Genomic DNA, 15,765 nt, shown 5'->3' on the forward strand with positions numbered 1-15,765 from the left:
TATTGCTACAAAGGGACGCGGGTGGCGCTGTGGGTTAAACCACAGAGCCTAGGACTTGCCAATCAGAAGGTCAGCTTCACCTGGAAACCCTGATTCCACTCCTCTGCTACCGTTCTACATTAAGAACACAAGAAGAGGCTGCTGGATCAGGCCCATGGCCCATGGAAGATGCCCTCAGAATACTGCTGCCCTACGATAGAGGGGATTTGGGTTTCCAGGTGAAGCTTGGCAGAACTGAATGGAGCATTTTCCAAAACCTTGCCCCAGCCTTTTGCTTCGCAGCCATGCTCAGCTCCATGCCCCTCTGTCTATGGAGCGCAACCTTCTTCCACTTCAATCAGGCCTTATGGTTGCTTAAGAACAGAAGAAAAGGCTGCGCTGGGTCAGGCCAATGGCCCATCTAGTCCAGCCTCCTGTTCTCACAGTGACCAACCGGATGGCCGTGGGAAACCAGCAAGCAGCACCCGAGCGCATGAGCCCTCCCCGCTCCTGAGGTTTCCAGCAACTGGGATTCAGAAGCAAATAGGCAGAGCAAAGCATTTCGCATGCGCAGAGGTATTTGTCTGCTTGCGCATGTGAGGAAACGCTTGTATCAGGTGGTCCGCCAGAAACAAAAGGGTCGCCTTGTGCTCAGGTCAGGAGGAAATGCAAGGAGCAGGTGTGGCAACAAGAGAGCACTCAACACCCCCCCCCAAATCCCCAGGGGTAGACTTTGGTGATATGGCGCCCTGAGCTAGGAAACAGCAGGGCTTGAGCTGACCTCTTTGAATTCCGAGGTGCCGGAAGAGAGCCCAGCTTCCATCTGCCGTAAGGCCTATTATGGGCTGGCATTGAAGTCACAGTGGCCTCTGCCAAAGCTGGCTTCTTCAAAGTACATTTACAAGCCATTCTGAGGCTGCCTACCCAGAAGCTTAAAAGTGGTTACAACTTCTTTTTTTACAATTATATTTTATTGTTTCAATATTTTAAAAATCATATACAGTGAAAACACAATTTTGACTTTTCTCTTAATTTTCGTCAACTTCCCACCCTGTTTTCCATGGAGTTGTTATTTCTCTCCTGCTGCACCCCATCTTCTGTTTGTCAAATCATAACCCCAGTATTATAATCCAATTACTTACGTTGCTCATAGCTCAAATCCTCCTTACGAGTTCAGCATACTATAATCCGAAAAAGGCCTATTTGTCCACAAAACTGCTAATTTTGCTAGTTCTGCATAGTCCATTATCTCACTTATCCCTTCTTTGGAACTTCTTTTTCCTTCCATTTCTGCGCATATAGAATCCTAGCTGCTGTTGTTACATATAGAAACATCTTTAACTAATTATATCGAATAGCAGGTCACCACAACCAAAAACTGCAGTATCTAGCTCACCATTGCAATGATAAACTCTAAAAATATAATTGAGACAAGACATTTTAAGGAAAATTCATCAGAAACTATTCACCTTGGTTGTTGTTAGTGGCTGTGGACATGCCATAACATTACAGCACATGACTCCTTCCCCCCAAGAATCATGGGAACTGTAATTGACCTCTAAACACAGTGCTATAGGTCCCAGTGCAACACATGCCTGGCTTATCCTAGAGATCACTGTGTGCAAAATTTGCGATGCCACTTGAGCCTAATATTTACCCTGCAATGCCAACCACCTTTGCTCAGGACAATGTACGACACCCTGGACTCAGCTCTTCAAAAATTATTAGAATTTGGACTAAGAAACAGGAGAGTGTTCTGGAAGGAAGGATATCTTAAAATGACTGGAAGATCAGAATTATGAAATGGGGGGGAAACTTGGAAAAAATATATTGAAAAAACTCTTCCAAAAATCCCTTTAAAAGAATCAAGTCTTTTTAAAAAAAGTCCTAAAAAAGTATTTAAAAGAATCCTTTCCAAAAAATTAAGAAATTGTACAGTAGCCCCTTAGAGGTAGGTAGTTGGTCTACCTAGCTGAATCTGGGGGGAAACAAGAGAGAAGAACGCAGGAACAAGTGAAAGAAGCTTTCTCTCAACAGCCAGAACATGGAAAGGCCTCCCCAAATTTTTTAGTTTGGAATGTATAATTGGCTTTATTGTTTGTATTATGATGTGGCAAGAATTGATTTGATTTGTTATCATTGGAATGTTATTAATGGAGAATTAATTTTAAAAATATTCAATCCATTAATAAGTTCTTAGTTCATCTTCGATGAAGGTTTGCCGGATCATAAATCAGCAAATATAATGTAAATAGAAAAAGAGATGAGCAAGAGGTCTCCTTTCCACTGACATCATCATTCCATCATGTTGTCATAGTGCTGTGACCTCATGTCTCCAGGGGCTTGGGGGCCCTTAGCAACGCTGGTACACAGCGACCTCCATAGAGAGTGAGTGTGTTTTCTTGTTCTCCCCAAAGTCAGTGTGGTATATTTAGTTTTAATTTGGCATTTGTGTTCCCTTTTAATAAGAATAAGAATAAGAATAAGAATAAGAATTTTTTATTTGTATCCTGCCCTCCCCGGCTGAGGCTGGGCTCGGAGCGGCTAACATCATAAAAAACCCCCAGGAAGGACCTTTTAGGCAGAATTTTGTTCCAAAGCCAGAACCATTCAGCTCTTTCAGGGGCTGGCCAGGGTAAAATGTAGAAATTGGAGACAGAGGCCTGTTCAGAGCTATTTGTGGTGGTATCATTACAACCCATGGAATTCCTTACTAATTAAACGTCTCCCTGATTTCACAAGAGAAATAACCATTCTCTATATAGCTCATGTCTGGGAAAAGGTGGCTGTCAGAGCTGCCCGAGGTCCCAGCTCACAAAGGACCAACGCCACTTCGTTGTTAAATACGAAAGTCTTTATTGAAGTTCAGTTTCAGTTCCAGAGCCGCAGCGCGCAGCTCTACGTCTCAACTTTTAGACCGCTGATGCTCCGTCTGAGTCTCCTCCCCCCAGACACCAGTTTAAGACTCTAGCCTTGCTCCACCTCTTCCTCTGCTCTTTCCGCCTCTGGTTCCGCCTGTCCGTCGGGGTCTCGCCCTTTCTAGACTCTTCTGACGCTGAATCCCCTGAGCCTTCCCCCTCCCTCCGGCGGGCTTTAGGAGCTGGTTCCCAATCCGGGTCTCCTGCTGTCCCCCGCGCCTGTACATTTGAACTTGGCGCGCGCGCCCAGCCAGCAACTTTCCTCCTGACCGTTTCACTGCTGCTGTCACTGCTTCCCCCTTCAGGGAGGCTAGCTGCAACTGACCTCCCCTCTGTTGGAGGCGTGGTCAGCCCTGACTCACCTTCTCTCCCCGCTGGAGGAGACGCTGGCCCTGACACATGTGACTCTTCCCCCCCACTACGCTCTGGTGGGGAAACTGGTCCTGCTCCCCCGCTGCTGCTTTGGGGTTCCCCGCTGGCTCCTTGTTTCTGGTGCGTCCCCCCTGGGACCCCCCTTGCCCTGACCATCGGCGCCCCCTTCTGGGAATCTTCTGATTCGCTGGAGAAGCTCATGGAATCTCTCGGGCCACTGTCATACTCCCCTACGCTGCCCTCGGATTCTTCCCCTTCGCTCTCCATTTCCTCTCTCCCCTGTGCTCCTGCTCCTGAGCCCCTGACAGTGGCATTCTCCCAAGGTCTTACCATGAGGGTGCAGTAAATGAGAATTGGCCCCTAACAGCTTGCTTGGTTCCCTCCCCTGTACGTTTTAGGCTCACGTTCCCTTTTTCTCTGGGATGCGGTGCAGGCTGTGATTTGGGCTGACTTCCCAGAGAGCCTCTGTTGTAAATAAAAAATTGCCCTTTTTCCTTATGGGGTTATCCAAGAGCCCATATAGAGTCCTTACATAGGTTCCCTATTGGTAGGAGAAGATAACAGAGGCCAACCAGAGAATATTGAGAAGCAAGGCAGCTAGTAAGCTTGATCTTTATTGATCTGTTGCAACAGGGTGCTCCCCTCACCCGCAGGAGAGATGAGGAACCCAGAACAATGGTGCGCAAGGCCTTATATGGACTCTTGAAATTGCCACCCTGTAGACCAAGACCACCCCTGGAACATCATACATACGTCACAGAAGGGGTGTAACCTAAGACCACCCCTCAGATACATCACACCTACATCCCTGAAAAGGCGGTCTAAACAGAAATTTGATGTTGTTTTTGTCCTTGTTTATCTCCTGTTTGGCAGGTTACTTGACTGGATTGCCTGGGGAGCCTGGCCAGTCTTTTGTAATGATAAATACCTAGTTCCTGGGCCAGGTCACAGGCTCACACCCTATTCAAACACAGACATACCCTTAAGACAGGATTTGTGAGGGAAAAGACAGTGGGGAGGCTTTTCCAGTCTGACCTTGCAGAGAAAACATTTGCTCAGTTTAGGAATCAAAATGGCTTCAGGTCGGTCTTCCTGTGCTGATCTATGTATGTGCGCCTATCACACCATCTCATGAGCGGTGTGAGTTGTTCAACCGCATTCTAAATGACATACAGCATTACCAAACCAATAAACAGAATATCCAGTCAATCTTCAGTACCTATAAAAGAACTTCAGGGATAGGACCAGAAACATTAGCCTCATCCTTAGGATCAGAAGCTGAGGCTCCCACAGATGAGAGTTGTTGTTTTCAACACAACAAAGCCACTTCCGAACCTGGCGAGGAGTTGGGGTTGTGGGCTTCATGCCCACTCCATGTGCGCGGGGGCTGGTTCCAGCCCCTGTGAGACTGAGGGAATCCCGGCTGTGTCGTCAACCCAGCCAGCCAGTTGGGTGGCTGGGGGGCGTAGCCTGCCCTATTTAGGGCCGGCGCGGCCGGGGCTCACCCTCTTTTCACCTCGCCAGCCATCCCGCTTTGGTTTGTATTAAGGTTGTTTTGTCTCTTGCTTACCTTTCCTTTAGGCTGTGTATCTCAATTCCTTCGGTGATCGATTTTCACTTGGATTTACCCGCGCATCGGTGTTGTGCCTCCCATCGGATTGCCTGCCTCAAGCCCGCCCGTGTTCCAGGCAGCCGCTTCGGCAGCCAGAGCCATTTAGCTCCGGAACAGCAGGGCTGAAACCGCGCTGGAAAACCCCATCGACCGGGTGTTCCCTTCTCTCTGGGTGGCTTCTCTGCAGCGGAGCTTTGCGGAACGCGGTTTGCACGTTCAGCGCCAGCCCATCGCCGTTTAGTCCTTTTACTAGGAAGCGCACAGCTCACCCGACGGATCAGGTTTGGCTGGGGGTTTTTATTTCTAGCCACATTCGCAGGGTGGTGGGGCACCTTTAACGTTTGTGGGGGGCTTGGTGGAGCAAAAGGAGGGAGGCTTAAAAGGACACGTCTTTGTCGCTACCCCTTTGCATTTGGTACTGGCCGCGTTGCCTTTGCGTTCCAACGGTTGCTTCTTCACCATTATACCTTTCCAAGAACTTCAGCCAGACTTCCAGATCAGATTTTACCTCTTTAGATAGGCGAACCCTGTGATGGGGTGACCACAAGCCTGCTGACAACCTCGCGAGGCGGCCGCAAAATGGGCGGCCTGGGGAAACCACTCGGCAAGCAAAGTTCAAATGGCCTAACAATGACTGAATCTGCCTGAGCGTAACTTTTCTTAGAGGGAGAAGTTGCTGAATGAGGTCCCTAAGCGCAACCAATTTTTCACTAGGAAGTTTTGAGGTTTGGGCGACTGTGTCCAACTCAATGCCTAGGTAAACCATAGTTGTAGCTGGGCCCTCCATTTTATCTGCAGCCAAAGGTACTCCCAGCTCTCCTGCTAAAGATGTGAAGGCTTCCAGAAGGGCCGAGCACTTATGCCTACTATCAGCTATGCGAATAAAGTCGTCCAAGTAGTGTGACACACCCTCAAAGCCTGTTCTAAAACGAAGCGCCCAGTCCAAAAAGGTACTAAATGCCTCAAAGGCTGCACAGGCCACTGAGCAACCCATAGGCATTGCTTTGTCTACAAAGTAAGTAAAGGTAAAGGTACCCCTGCCCGTACGGGCCAGTCGTGTCCGACTCTGGGGTTGCGCGCCCATCTCGCTTAAGAGGCCGGGAGCCAGCGCTGTCCAGAGACACTTCCGGGTCACGTGGCCAGCGTGACAAAGCTGCTCTGGCGAGCCAGCACCATTACAGCACACGGAAACGCCGTTTACCTTCCCGCTATAAAGTGGTACCTATTTATCTACTTGCACTTAAGAGTGCTTTCAAACTGCTAGGTGGGCAGGAGCTGGGACCGAACGACGGGAGCTCACCCCGCTGCGGGGATTCAAACCGCCGACCATACGATCGGCAAGTCCTAGGCGCTGAGGTTTTACCCACAGCGCCACCCGTGTCCCGTGTCTACAAAGTATGCCCCATCAAATTTAAAACCCAGCCACCGGAAATCTTCCGGGTGGACTGGCAGGAGTCAGTAAGCAGACTCTATATCACATTTCGCCAGCAACACGCCTTTTCCAAATTTGCGAATAAGTTTAACCGCTTGGTCAAATGAGGCATACCTCACAGAGCAAAGTTCCTGAGGTATCGCATCATTGACGGACCCTCCCTTTGGGTAGGATAGGTTGTGAATCATGCGAAACTCACTGGGTGCCTTTTTGGGGACGATGCCTAATGGGGATATATGCAAACCCTCTATGGGAGGGACAGAAAAGGGGCCGGCTACCCTCCCTGCCTTAATTTCTTTAAGTGTTTTCTTGCATGCCACTTCGGGCATCTCTCTAACTGATTTCTGATTTGGTGGGTCACCTGAATTGGGGGGGGGGAGCAACTGGGATTCTAAAACCTAAACTAAAACCTTCCCAGAGAAATAATGCAGCTGTTCTGTTGGGATAGAGATCCAAAAGGGTTTTTAAGGCTCACTTTCCCTCTTTCTCTTTTTTTAAATAAATTTTTTATTAATTTTCCAACATATATCAAAACACAACACAACTAACAATACACAAACAAACAAATATACAAACACGTATAATTTCATAACCTCTTTTTCTTAAACCTTATTTCAACGACTTCCCCATACCTCCCTTTTCTGCATCCCTGTTTTAAACTTTTCCAGCAACCCCTAATTTCAATTACAGTGGTGCCCCGCAAGACGAACGCCTCGCAAGACGAAAAACCCGCTAGACGAAAGGGTTTTCCGTTTTTCGATGCGCTTCGCAAGACGAATTTCCCTATGGGCTTCCTTCGCAAGACGAAAGCCCATAGGGAAATCTCCAGGACAGTGCGGAAGCGCAGCGCGTCTTCCCCACTATCCTCGGACCTCCTCCGAAGGCTGGCGGTGGGGCGGAGAGACCTCCTCCCGCCGCCAGCCTTCGGAAGGCTCCTCCGAAGGCTGGCGGTGGGGCGGAGAGACCTCCTCCCGCCGCCAGCCTTCGGAAGGCTGCTCGGAAGGCTGGCGGCGGGAGGAGGTCTCTCCGCCCCACCGCCAGCCTTCGCAAGGCTGCTCGGAAGGCTGGCGGCGGGAGGAGGTCTCTCCGCCCCACCGCCAGCCTTCGCAAGGCTGCTCGGAAGGCTGGCGGCGGGAGGAGGTCTCTCCGCCCCACCGCCAGCCTTCGCAAGGCTGCTCCGAAGGCTGGCGGCGGGAGGAGGTCTCTCCGCCCCGCCGCCAGCCTTCCGAGCAGCCTTCCGAAGGCTGGCGGTGGGGCGGAGAGACCTCCTCCCCGCGCCAGCCTTCGGAAGGCTCCCCCGAAGGCTGGCGGTGGGGCGGAGAGACCTCCTCCCTGCACCAGCCTTCGGAAGGCTCCCCCGAAGGCTGGCGGTGGGGCGGAGAGACCTTCTCCCCGCGCCAGCCTTCAGATGGCTGTCCTGAAGACTTGCGGTGGGAGGAGGGTTTTCCTTCCCACCGCCAACATTCAGAATGCTGTTCTGAATGTTGGCGGTGGGGAGGAAAAACCCTCCTCCCACCGCAAGCCCCGGGAACAGAGGAGAAGCGCTGCACGCCTTCCCCTCTGTTCCCCTACCTGTCCTGAAGGCTTGCGGTGGGGAGAAAAGCCCTTCTCCGCACCGCCAGCCTGGCAAGCGGTCTCCATAGGAACGCATTAATTGATTTTCAATGCATTCCTATGGGAAACCGTGCTTCGCAAGACGAAAAACTCGCAAGAAGAAAAAACTTGTGGAACGAATTAATTTCGTCTTGCGAGGCACCAGTGTACTTATAATTCACTTTCTTTAATCCTTTTTCTCTTACCCAATTATTTGTCACTGCAATTCTGTTTTACATTACCCATAACATTTTAGCACTCATTAATTTTACAACAGTTCTTAAGATAAGTTTTAAATTTCTTCCAATCTTCTTCCACCGTCTCTTTTCCTTGGTCACGGATTCTGCCAGTCATCTCAGCCAGTCCCATATAGTCTATCACCTTCGTCTGCCACTCTTCCAGCGTGGGTAGTTCTTGTGTCTTCCAATACTTTGCTAAAAGAACTCTTGCTGCTGTTGTAGCATACATAAAGAACGTCCTATCTTTCCTTGACACCAATTGGCCTACCATGCCCAGGAGAAAGGCCTCTGGTTTCTTATGAAAGGTACACTTAAGTACCTTCTTAATTTCATTATAGATCATTTCCCAGAAGGCCTTGATCCTTGGGCACGTCCACCAAAGGTGGTAGAAAGTACCTTCAGTTTCCTTACATTTCCAGCATTTATTATTGGGCGTATGATAGATTTTTGCAAGCTTGACTGGGGTCATGTACCACCTACAAATCATTTTCATAATGTTCTCTCTTAAGGCATTACATGCCGTAAATTTTATACCGGTAGTCCATAACTGTTCCCAGTCAGCAAACATAATGTCATGACCAATGTCTTGTGCCCATTTAATCATAGCTGATTTAACCATCTCATCCTGTGTATTCCATTTCAACAACAAGTTATACATTCTTGACAAATTCTTAGTATTGGGTTCCAACAATTCAGTTTCTAATTTTGATCTCTCCACCTGAAAGCCGATTTTCCTGTCCTGTTTGAAAACTTCATTTATCTGGTAGTAATGAAGCCAGTCCCTTACTTTTGACTTCAATTTCTCATAGCTCTGCAATTTCACTTTTCCCTCCTCTTGTTCTATGATTTCCCAGTATTTTGGCCATTTAGATTCCATGTTAAGTTTTTTCACTTCCTTAGCTTCCATTGGTGACAACCACCTAGGGGTTTTGTTTTCAAACAAATCTTTATACCAAATCTAAACATTATATAGTGCTTTCCTAACAATATGGTTTTTGAAACCTTTGTGAATTTTTACCTTGTCATACCATATATATGCATGCCAACCAAACCTATTGTTAAACCCTTCCAGATCCAAAATGTCTGTGTTCTCAAGAAGTAGCCAGTTTTTCAGCCAGCAAAAAGCCGCTGATTCATAATACAGTTTTAAGTCTGGCAGGGCAAACCCCCCTCTTTCTTTTGCATCAGTTAATATCTTAAATTTTATTCTGGGCTTTTTGCCCTGCCAGACAAATCTAGATATGTCTTTCTGCCACCTCTTGAAACAGTCCATCTTGTCCACAATCTGCAGTGTTTGAAACAAAAACAACATTCTCGGCAACACATTCATCTTAATAACAGCAATTCACTTTCCCTCTTTCTCTGGGATGTGGTGCACGCCGTGACTTGGGCTGACTTCCCAGAGAGCCATCACATGAGCGGTGTGAGTTGTTCAACCACATTTTAAATGACACACAGCATTACCAAACCAATAAACAGAATATCCAGTCAATCTTCAGTACCTATAAAAGAACTTCAGGGATAGGACCAGAAACATTAGCCTCATCCTTAGGATCAGAAGCTGAGGCGCCCACAGATGAGAGTTGTTGTTTTCAACACAACAAAAGGGATGGCGTTTCACTCCTGCATCTGCTGGAGAACCACCCCCCTTCCAACTAACTGAAAGTACAACCTGGGAATATGCACAGAAGCCCAAATGATTATTTGGAGGTGGAACAGGTACTGCTCGCAGCTGATGGGGTGCGGCTCTTCCCATGCGCCGGCTTCTTGAAAGCGGATCGGTGTCCTGAAGCGACTGTCTGTTGTCCATGCCTTCCCCTTTCTCCGGGGGGGGGGGGGAGAAGCCAGGGAGTGAAGGAGGTGAGGACAGGTGACCCCCCCTAGGCCCAAAGTCACCCCAGGCCTCAAAACCAAATTTCCCATTTCTCTCGTCTACAACAGCTTTTCTCTGCTCTTCTCTGCTTTCTCACAAGATGCTGCTGCATAAGCAAAAGGTTATTTTTTATCAGTACAAGAAGGCTTCAAAAAGCTAATGAATAGGCTCTGTCAATGCCAGGAATAAGCAGGTCTGGGAACTGAGTCTTATCTCATCCAGTTGCATCACATCTTGGACACGCTGAACGCAAGGCTTCTCAACCCCCTTGGCTTCTCATCCCCCTTTCCTGGGAAGGGCGCCAAGAGTCCCAAGAGTCCCAGGACAGGAGCTTTCTGTTCATGCTCAGGGAAACTCATGAGGCAGGACTCCTGAGGAGGGGGAGAAGGAGGAGGGAACTGGAGGGGAATATATGCTCTGTGCAAATGGCTGTGAACTTGTGCTTGTTTATGAAATTATCACACTAGCTCCTTCTACCAAGCCCGGATGATAGAAATAAAGCTCTTTCTCTGAAATTATCCCTTGAGTGCCTGTTTGACTCCCCTTTCCCTCTCCCGGGTGCAATGCTCTTCCCACCTGAGGGCAAAGCCTGAAAAGGCTACGGGAGTTGTGGCGTCCTCAGGCACAGAGGTTTTCCAGGTAGCTAGTCCCAGGGTCCACTTCTGCAGGCAGCACGCCTGAACCCGCACACAAGACAAGCCACCTGCAGGAGTCGACTCCTGCAAAGTGGCACAGCAATGGGAGATCCTTCCAGCAAGGTTTCAGGGCAGACCTTCAGCCAGACCTAGTCTGTCCTGGGATCCACCCATAATGAGAAAACGAAAACAAAACTATTCACACAAAAGGCAGGCCTTACATCCAGGCTTTTACTGACCGTACATTAAAAGACCTTTTCACAAGAGATATTGAAGATAATAAAACACAGACCCAGAATTAGGAAGAGATAACCAGGCTGGAATAGTAGATCATGTCAGATCATTTTCCTCCACAAATTTTACAATATTCTTCCGCGGTATCCACTTCCTCCTCCCTTGGATCTACATGAGCTTGCTATTTCCAGGTCTGTCAAATATTTGGTCATCCTTCTCACTCTGAGTAAAAAGACTTCCTCATTTCAATGTTTACAAATAAAAATACCATACCAAATACTTTGAATCATTCCCAGATTCTGTCACTATTCAGGATAATATTTCCCAGTTGCTAAATTTCCAGCAATCAAAACTGGAATATCATACTCCAGTCTTAATAGATTACCTTAAAATGACAATTTCTTATCCAGAGATTCTATTTATTTTTTTAAAATAATTTTTTATTGATTTTTTCCATGGATTCTACTTCTAACACTATATCTTTAACAATTTTTCATATTTCGACCCTCCTCCCCTGGACTTCCCTCGTACTCACATTTTGTTTTATTTCCCTATTGTTCACCTTGCGTATTTGATGTTTCCCCAAAATTTCCTCAATACATATAGTCTTATTTTTTGTTGTAGACAGTTGTGATTGTTCACTCAAACCCTGCCAATGAGTCCATTTATTTATGTTGCCTCTTCATATATGTTGTAAATGGTTCCCATTCTCTTTTAAAGTCTTTGTTGTCATTTTCATGTAATTTTTCTGTTAGTTTTGCCGGTTCTGCATATTCCATAAGTTTCCCTTGCCATTGTTCTTTCGTTGGTATTTCTTCTGTCTTCCAAGTTTGTGCTAATAAAATTCTTGCTGCTGTTGTTGCATACATAAATAATTTCCAATTTTCTTTTTTTACATCTTGGTCTAAAATTCCTAGAAGGAATGTTTCTGGTTTCTTAACAAAAGACTTTTTAAACAGTTTTTTCAATTCATTATATATCATTCCCCAATAATTCCTAAACTTTTTGCATCTTGCAGGATGGCTTTTTTTCTAAAAAGAAAAAAGAAAAACAAGATCTACCCCTCGTATGAGGAAGAGGCCCCTGCCCTACTGCCGGCATTGGCAAAGCCTTCAACATCAGCCACAGAGGGCAGGAGGAAAGATCAAGTTGCACGCAAAAACAAGATCTACCCCTCGTATGAGGAAGAGGCCCCTGCCCTACTGCCGGCATTGGCAAAGCCTTCAACATCAGCGGCAGAGGCCAGACCGGCAGAGGCCAGACCCCTAGTCTTGCCAGGGCTGGTGAAGCCCCAGACCAGCAAGCAAGACCCAAGCCAGCAGCGGCCCTCAAAAAAGAAGAGCCTCGAGGACTCTGGGCCAGCGCTCCCAGGTGAGTAGGCAGAACCAGATCCCTTTTGGGTTCCCCTTGGCCTTAGACTTCGTGTTTACCTCTACGGATGTTGGTGATCTGACACTAACTAAAAGCGAAACAAAAGAAGTGCCATGGTCAGACCACTTCCTGGTGCAACTGGACTTCTCCGCGACCCTTCCCCTCTGCAGGGAGGTGGGACCGATTCGGATGGTCCACCCCCGCTACTTAATGGATCCAACTGGTTTCCAGAGAGTGGCAGGGGATGTTTTATTCCACGTTGATGGCCTCTCAGCTGATTCCCTGGTGGCCCCTTGGAATGCGGAGTTAACCAGGGCTATTGACTGTCTGGCTCCGAAGCGCCCTCTCCGATTGCATGGAGCCCAGACAGCTCCATGGTTTTCCCCAGAGCTGAGGGCGATGAAACAATCGTTGAGACGGCTAGAGCGCTGGTGGCGGAAAACTCACTCTAAATCAGACCGGACACGGGCTAGAGCTCAATGTCGAGCCTACCAAGTGGCAATGGTGACGGCGAAGAGCGCCTTCTTCGCCGCCTCCATTGCATCTGCAGAAAACAGCAGCAGGAGACCTTTTCAGGTGGTTTGCAATCTATCGGAACCACCTGCACCACCGGGGCATGGTAGGGACCCCAAGATCTCCTGCAATGCTTTTGCAAAGTTTTTTGCAGATAAAGTCACTCAGATTCAGAAGGAGGTAGACTCCACTGTGGGAGCAGGGCCAGGGCGGGAGAGTGCTAGAGTTCTGTCTAGTCCTGTTACATGGGATCAATTCCAATCTGTTACCTCCGAGGATGTGGACATGCTGCTTGGACAAGTGAAACCGACCACCTGTCTCCTTGATCCTTGCCCATCCTGGCTGATAAAAGCGAGCCGGGAAGGGCTGGGCGATGGGCTCTGCGGGGTGGTGAATGCTTCTCTCTGTGAGGGAGCCTTCCCAGACCCGCAGAAAAAGGCGGTCATTAAACCGCTTCTTAAAAAAACATCTTTAGACCCAGCCAGTTTGGCCAACTATCGCCCAGTCTCAAATTTACCATTCTTGGGCAAGGTGATTGAGCGGGTGGTTGCCGAACAACTCCAAGCATGCCTGGAGGATGCAGACCATTTGGATCCCTTCCAATCGGGATTCAGGCCTCACCATGGGACTGAAACTGCCTTGGTCGCGCTGGTCGATGATCTCCGGCGGGCTAGGGACAAAGGTGAGAGCTGTTTCCTAGTTCTGCTGGATCTCTCAGCGGCCTTTGACACCATTGACCATAACATCCTTCTGGACCGTCTAGAGGGGCTGGGAGCTGGGGGCACTGTTATACGGTGGTTCCGCTCCTTTCTCCTGGGCCGTGTCCAGAAAGTGGTGTTGGGGAATGAGTCTTCAGACCCCTGGGCTCTCACGTGTGGGGTGCCTCAGGGTTCCGTCCTCTCCCCCATGCTTTTTAATATCTATATGAAGCCGCTGGGAGAGATCATCAGGGGGTTTGGGCTGGGTGTTCATCAGTATGCAGATGACACCCAGCTCTACCTCTCCTTTAAATCAGAACCAGTGAAGGCGGTGAAGGTCCTGTGTGAGTGCCTGGAGGCGGTTGGATGATGGATGGTGGCTAACAGTTTGAGGTTGAATCCTGACAAGACTGAAGTCCTGTTTTGGGGGGACAGGGGGCGGGTGGGTGTGGGGGATTCCCTGGTCCTGAATGGGGTAACTGTGCCCCTGAAAGACCAGGTGCGCAGCCTGGGAGTCACTTTGGACTCACAGCTGTCCATGGAGGCGCAGGTTACTTCTGTATCCAGGGCAGCTGTCTACCAACTATACCTGGTACGCAGGCTGATACCCTCCCTGCCCACGGACTGTCTCATCAGAGTGGTGCATGCTCTAGTTATCTCCCGCTTGGACTACTGCAACGCGCTCTACGTGGGGCTACGTTTGACGGTGACCCAGAAACTGCAATTAATCCAGAATGCGGCAGCTAGACTGGTGACTGGGAGCGGCCGCCGGGACCACATAACACTGGTTCTGAGAGATCTGCATTGGCTCCCAGTTCGTTTCCGGGCTTTCCTTTCGCTTCCAGGCATATCCGCAACTGAACGTCCTTTCGGCTTTAGCCCAGCCGCTTCATCAGCTCTGGATCTACTTGTACTTGTCCTCCGCTCTTCCCCAGTAGCATGTTGGACGCCTTCCGACCTGAGGGGCTCATCTTCCAGCGTCATAACTTTTATATGCCTGTTGTCTTTGTCCATGGAGTTTTCTTGGCAGGGATACTGGAGTGGCTTGCCGGTTCCTCCTCCAGGTGGATCACGTTTGGTCAAAACTCTCCACTATGACCTGTTCATCTTGGGTGCCCTGCTCGGCATAGTTCATAGCTTCTTTGAGTTCTTCAAGCCACTTCGCCACGGCAAGGCAGTGATCCATGAAGGGGAAAGTCCAATGCTGCGAAAGGAAAGTCCAATGCTGTAAAGAAAAATATTGCATAGGAACCTGGAATGTAAGAACCATGAACCTGGGTAAGTTGGATGTGGTCAAAAATGAGATGGCAAGAATAAATATTGACATCCTGGGCATCAGTGAACTAAAATGGACGCGAATGGGCGAATTCAGTTCGGATGACCATCATATCTACTACTGTGGGCAAGAAACCCGCAAAAGAAATGGAGTGGCCCTAATAGTCAACAAAAGAGTGGTGAAAGCTGTACTGGGATGCAATCTCAAAAATGATAGAATGATCTCGATACGAATCCAAGGCAGACCTTTTAACATAACAGTAATAACAGTAATCCAAGTTTATGCACCAACTACTGGTGCTGAAGAAACTGAAATTGACCAATTCTATGAGGACTTACAAGACCTTATAGAAGTGACACCAAAGAAGGATGTTCTTCTTATTATAGGGGATTGGAATGCTAAAGTAGGGAATCAAGAGATAAAAGGAACAACTGGCAAGTTTGGCCTTGGAGATCAAAACGAAGCAGGGCAAAGGCTAATAGAGTTCTGTCAAGACAACAAGCTGGTCATCACAAACACGCTTTTCCAACAACACAAGAGACGACTCTACACGTGGACATCACCAGATGGGCAGCATCGAATTCAGATTGATTATATTCTCTGCAGTCAAAGATGGAGAAGCTCAATACAGTCAGCAAAAACAAGACCTGGAGCTGACTGTGGCTCAGATCATCAGCTTCTTATAGCAAAATTCAAGCTTAAACTGAAGAAAGTAGGAAAAACCACTGGGCCGGTAAGATACAATCTAAATCAAATCCCTTATGAATACACAGTGGAAGTCAGGAACAGGTTTAAGGATTTAGATTTGCTAGACAGAGTGCCTGAAGAACTATGGATGGAGGCTCGCAACATTATACAGGAGGCAGCAACGAAAACCATCCCAATGAAAAGGAAATGCAAGAAAGCAAAGTGGCTGTGCAACGAGGCCTTACAAATAGCGGGGGAGAGAAGGCAAGCAAAATGCGAGGGAGATAGAGAAAGATACAGGAAATTTAATGCAGATTTCCAAAAAATAGCAAG

The 15,765-nt window shown here is 48.2% G+C and overlaps 1 protein-coding gene across 6 annotated transcripts in view; it reads left to right on the forward strand.

Moving 5' to 3' along the window:
- The first annotated feature begins 2,081 nt into the window (after positions 1-2,081).
- Positions 2,082-15,765, forward strand: part of LOC310751067 (maestro heat-like repeat family member 5) — a 67,474-nt gene continuing 53,790 nt past the window's right edge. For 2 of the 6 annotated variants that reach the window (XM_083589974.1, XM_083589975.1), the window contains exons 1-2: positions 4,858-5,162; positions 11,906-12,258. In XM_083589974.1, coding sequence (XP_083446100.1) covers positions 11,907-12,258 — 352 coding nt within the window. In that variant the 5' untranslated portion in view covers positions 4,858-5,162; position 11,906. The other 4 variants (XM_083589971.1, XM_083589973.1, XM_083589972.1 and 1 more) reach the window with 4 other exon arrangements.

The sequence above is a fragment of the Podarcis filfolensis genome, assembly GCF_964270895.1.
Source record: "Podarcis filfolensis genome assembly, chromosome: 16".
Lineage (NCBI taxonomy): Eukaryota > Metazoa > Chordata > Lepidosauria > Squamata > Lacertidae > Podarcis > Podarcis filfolensis.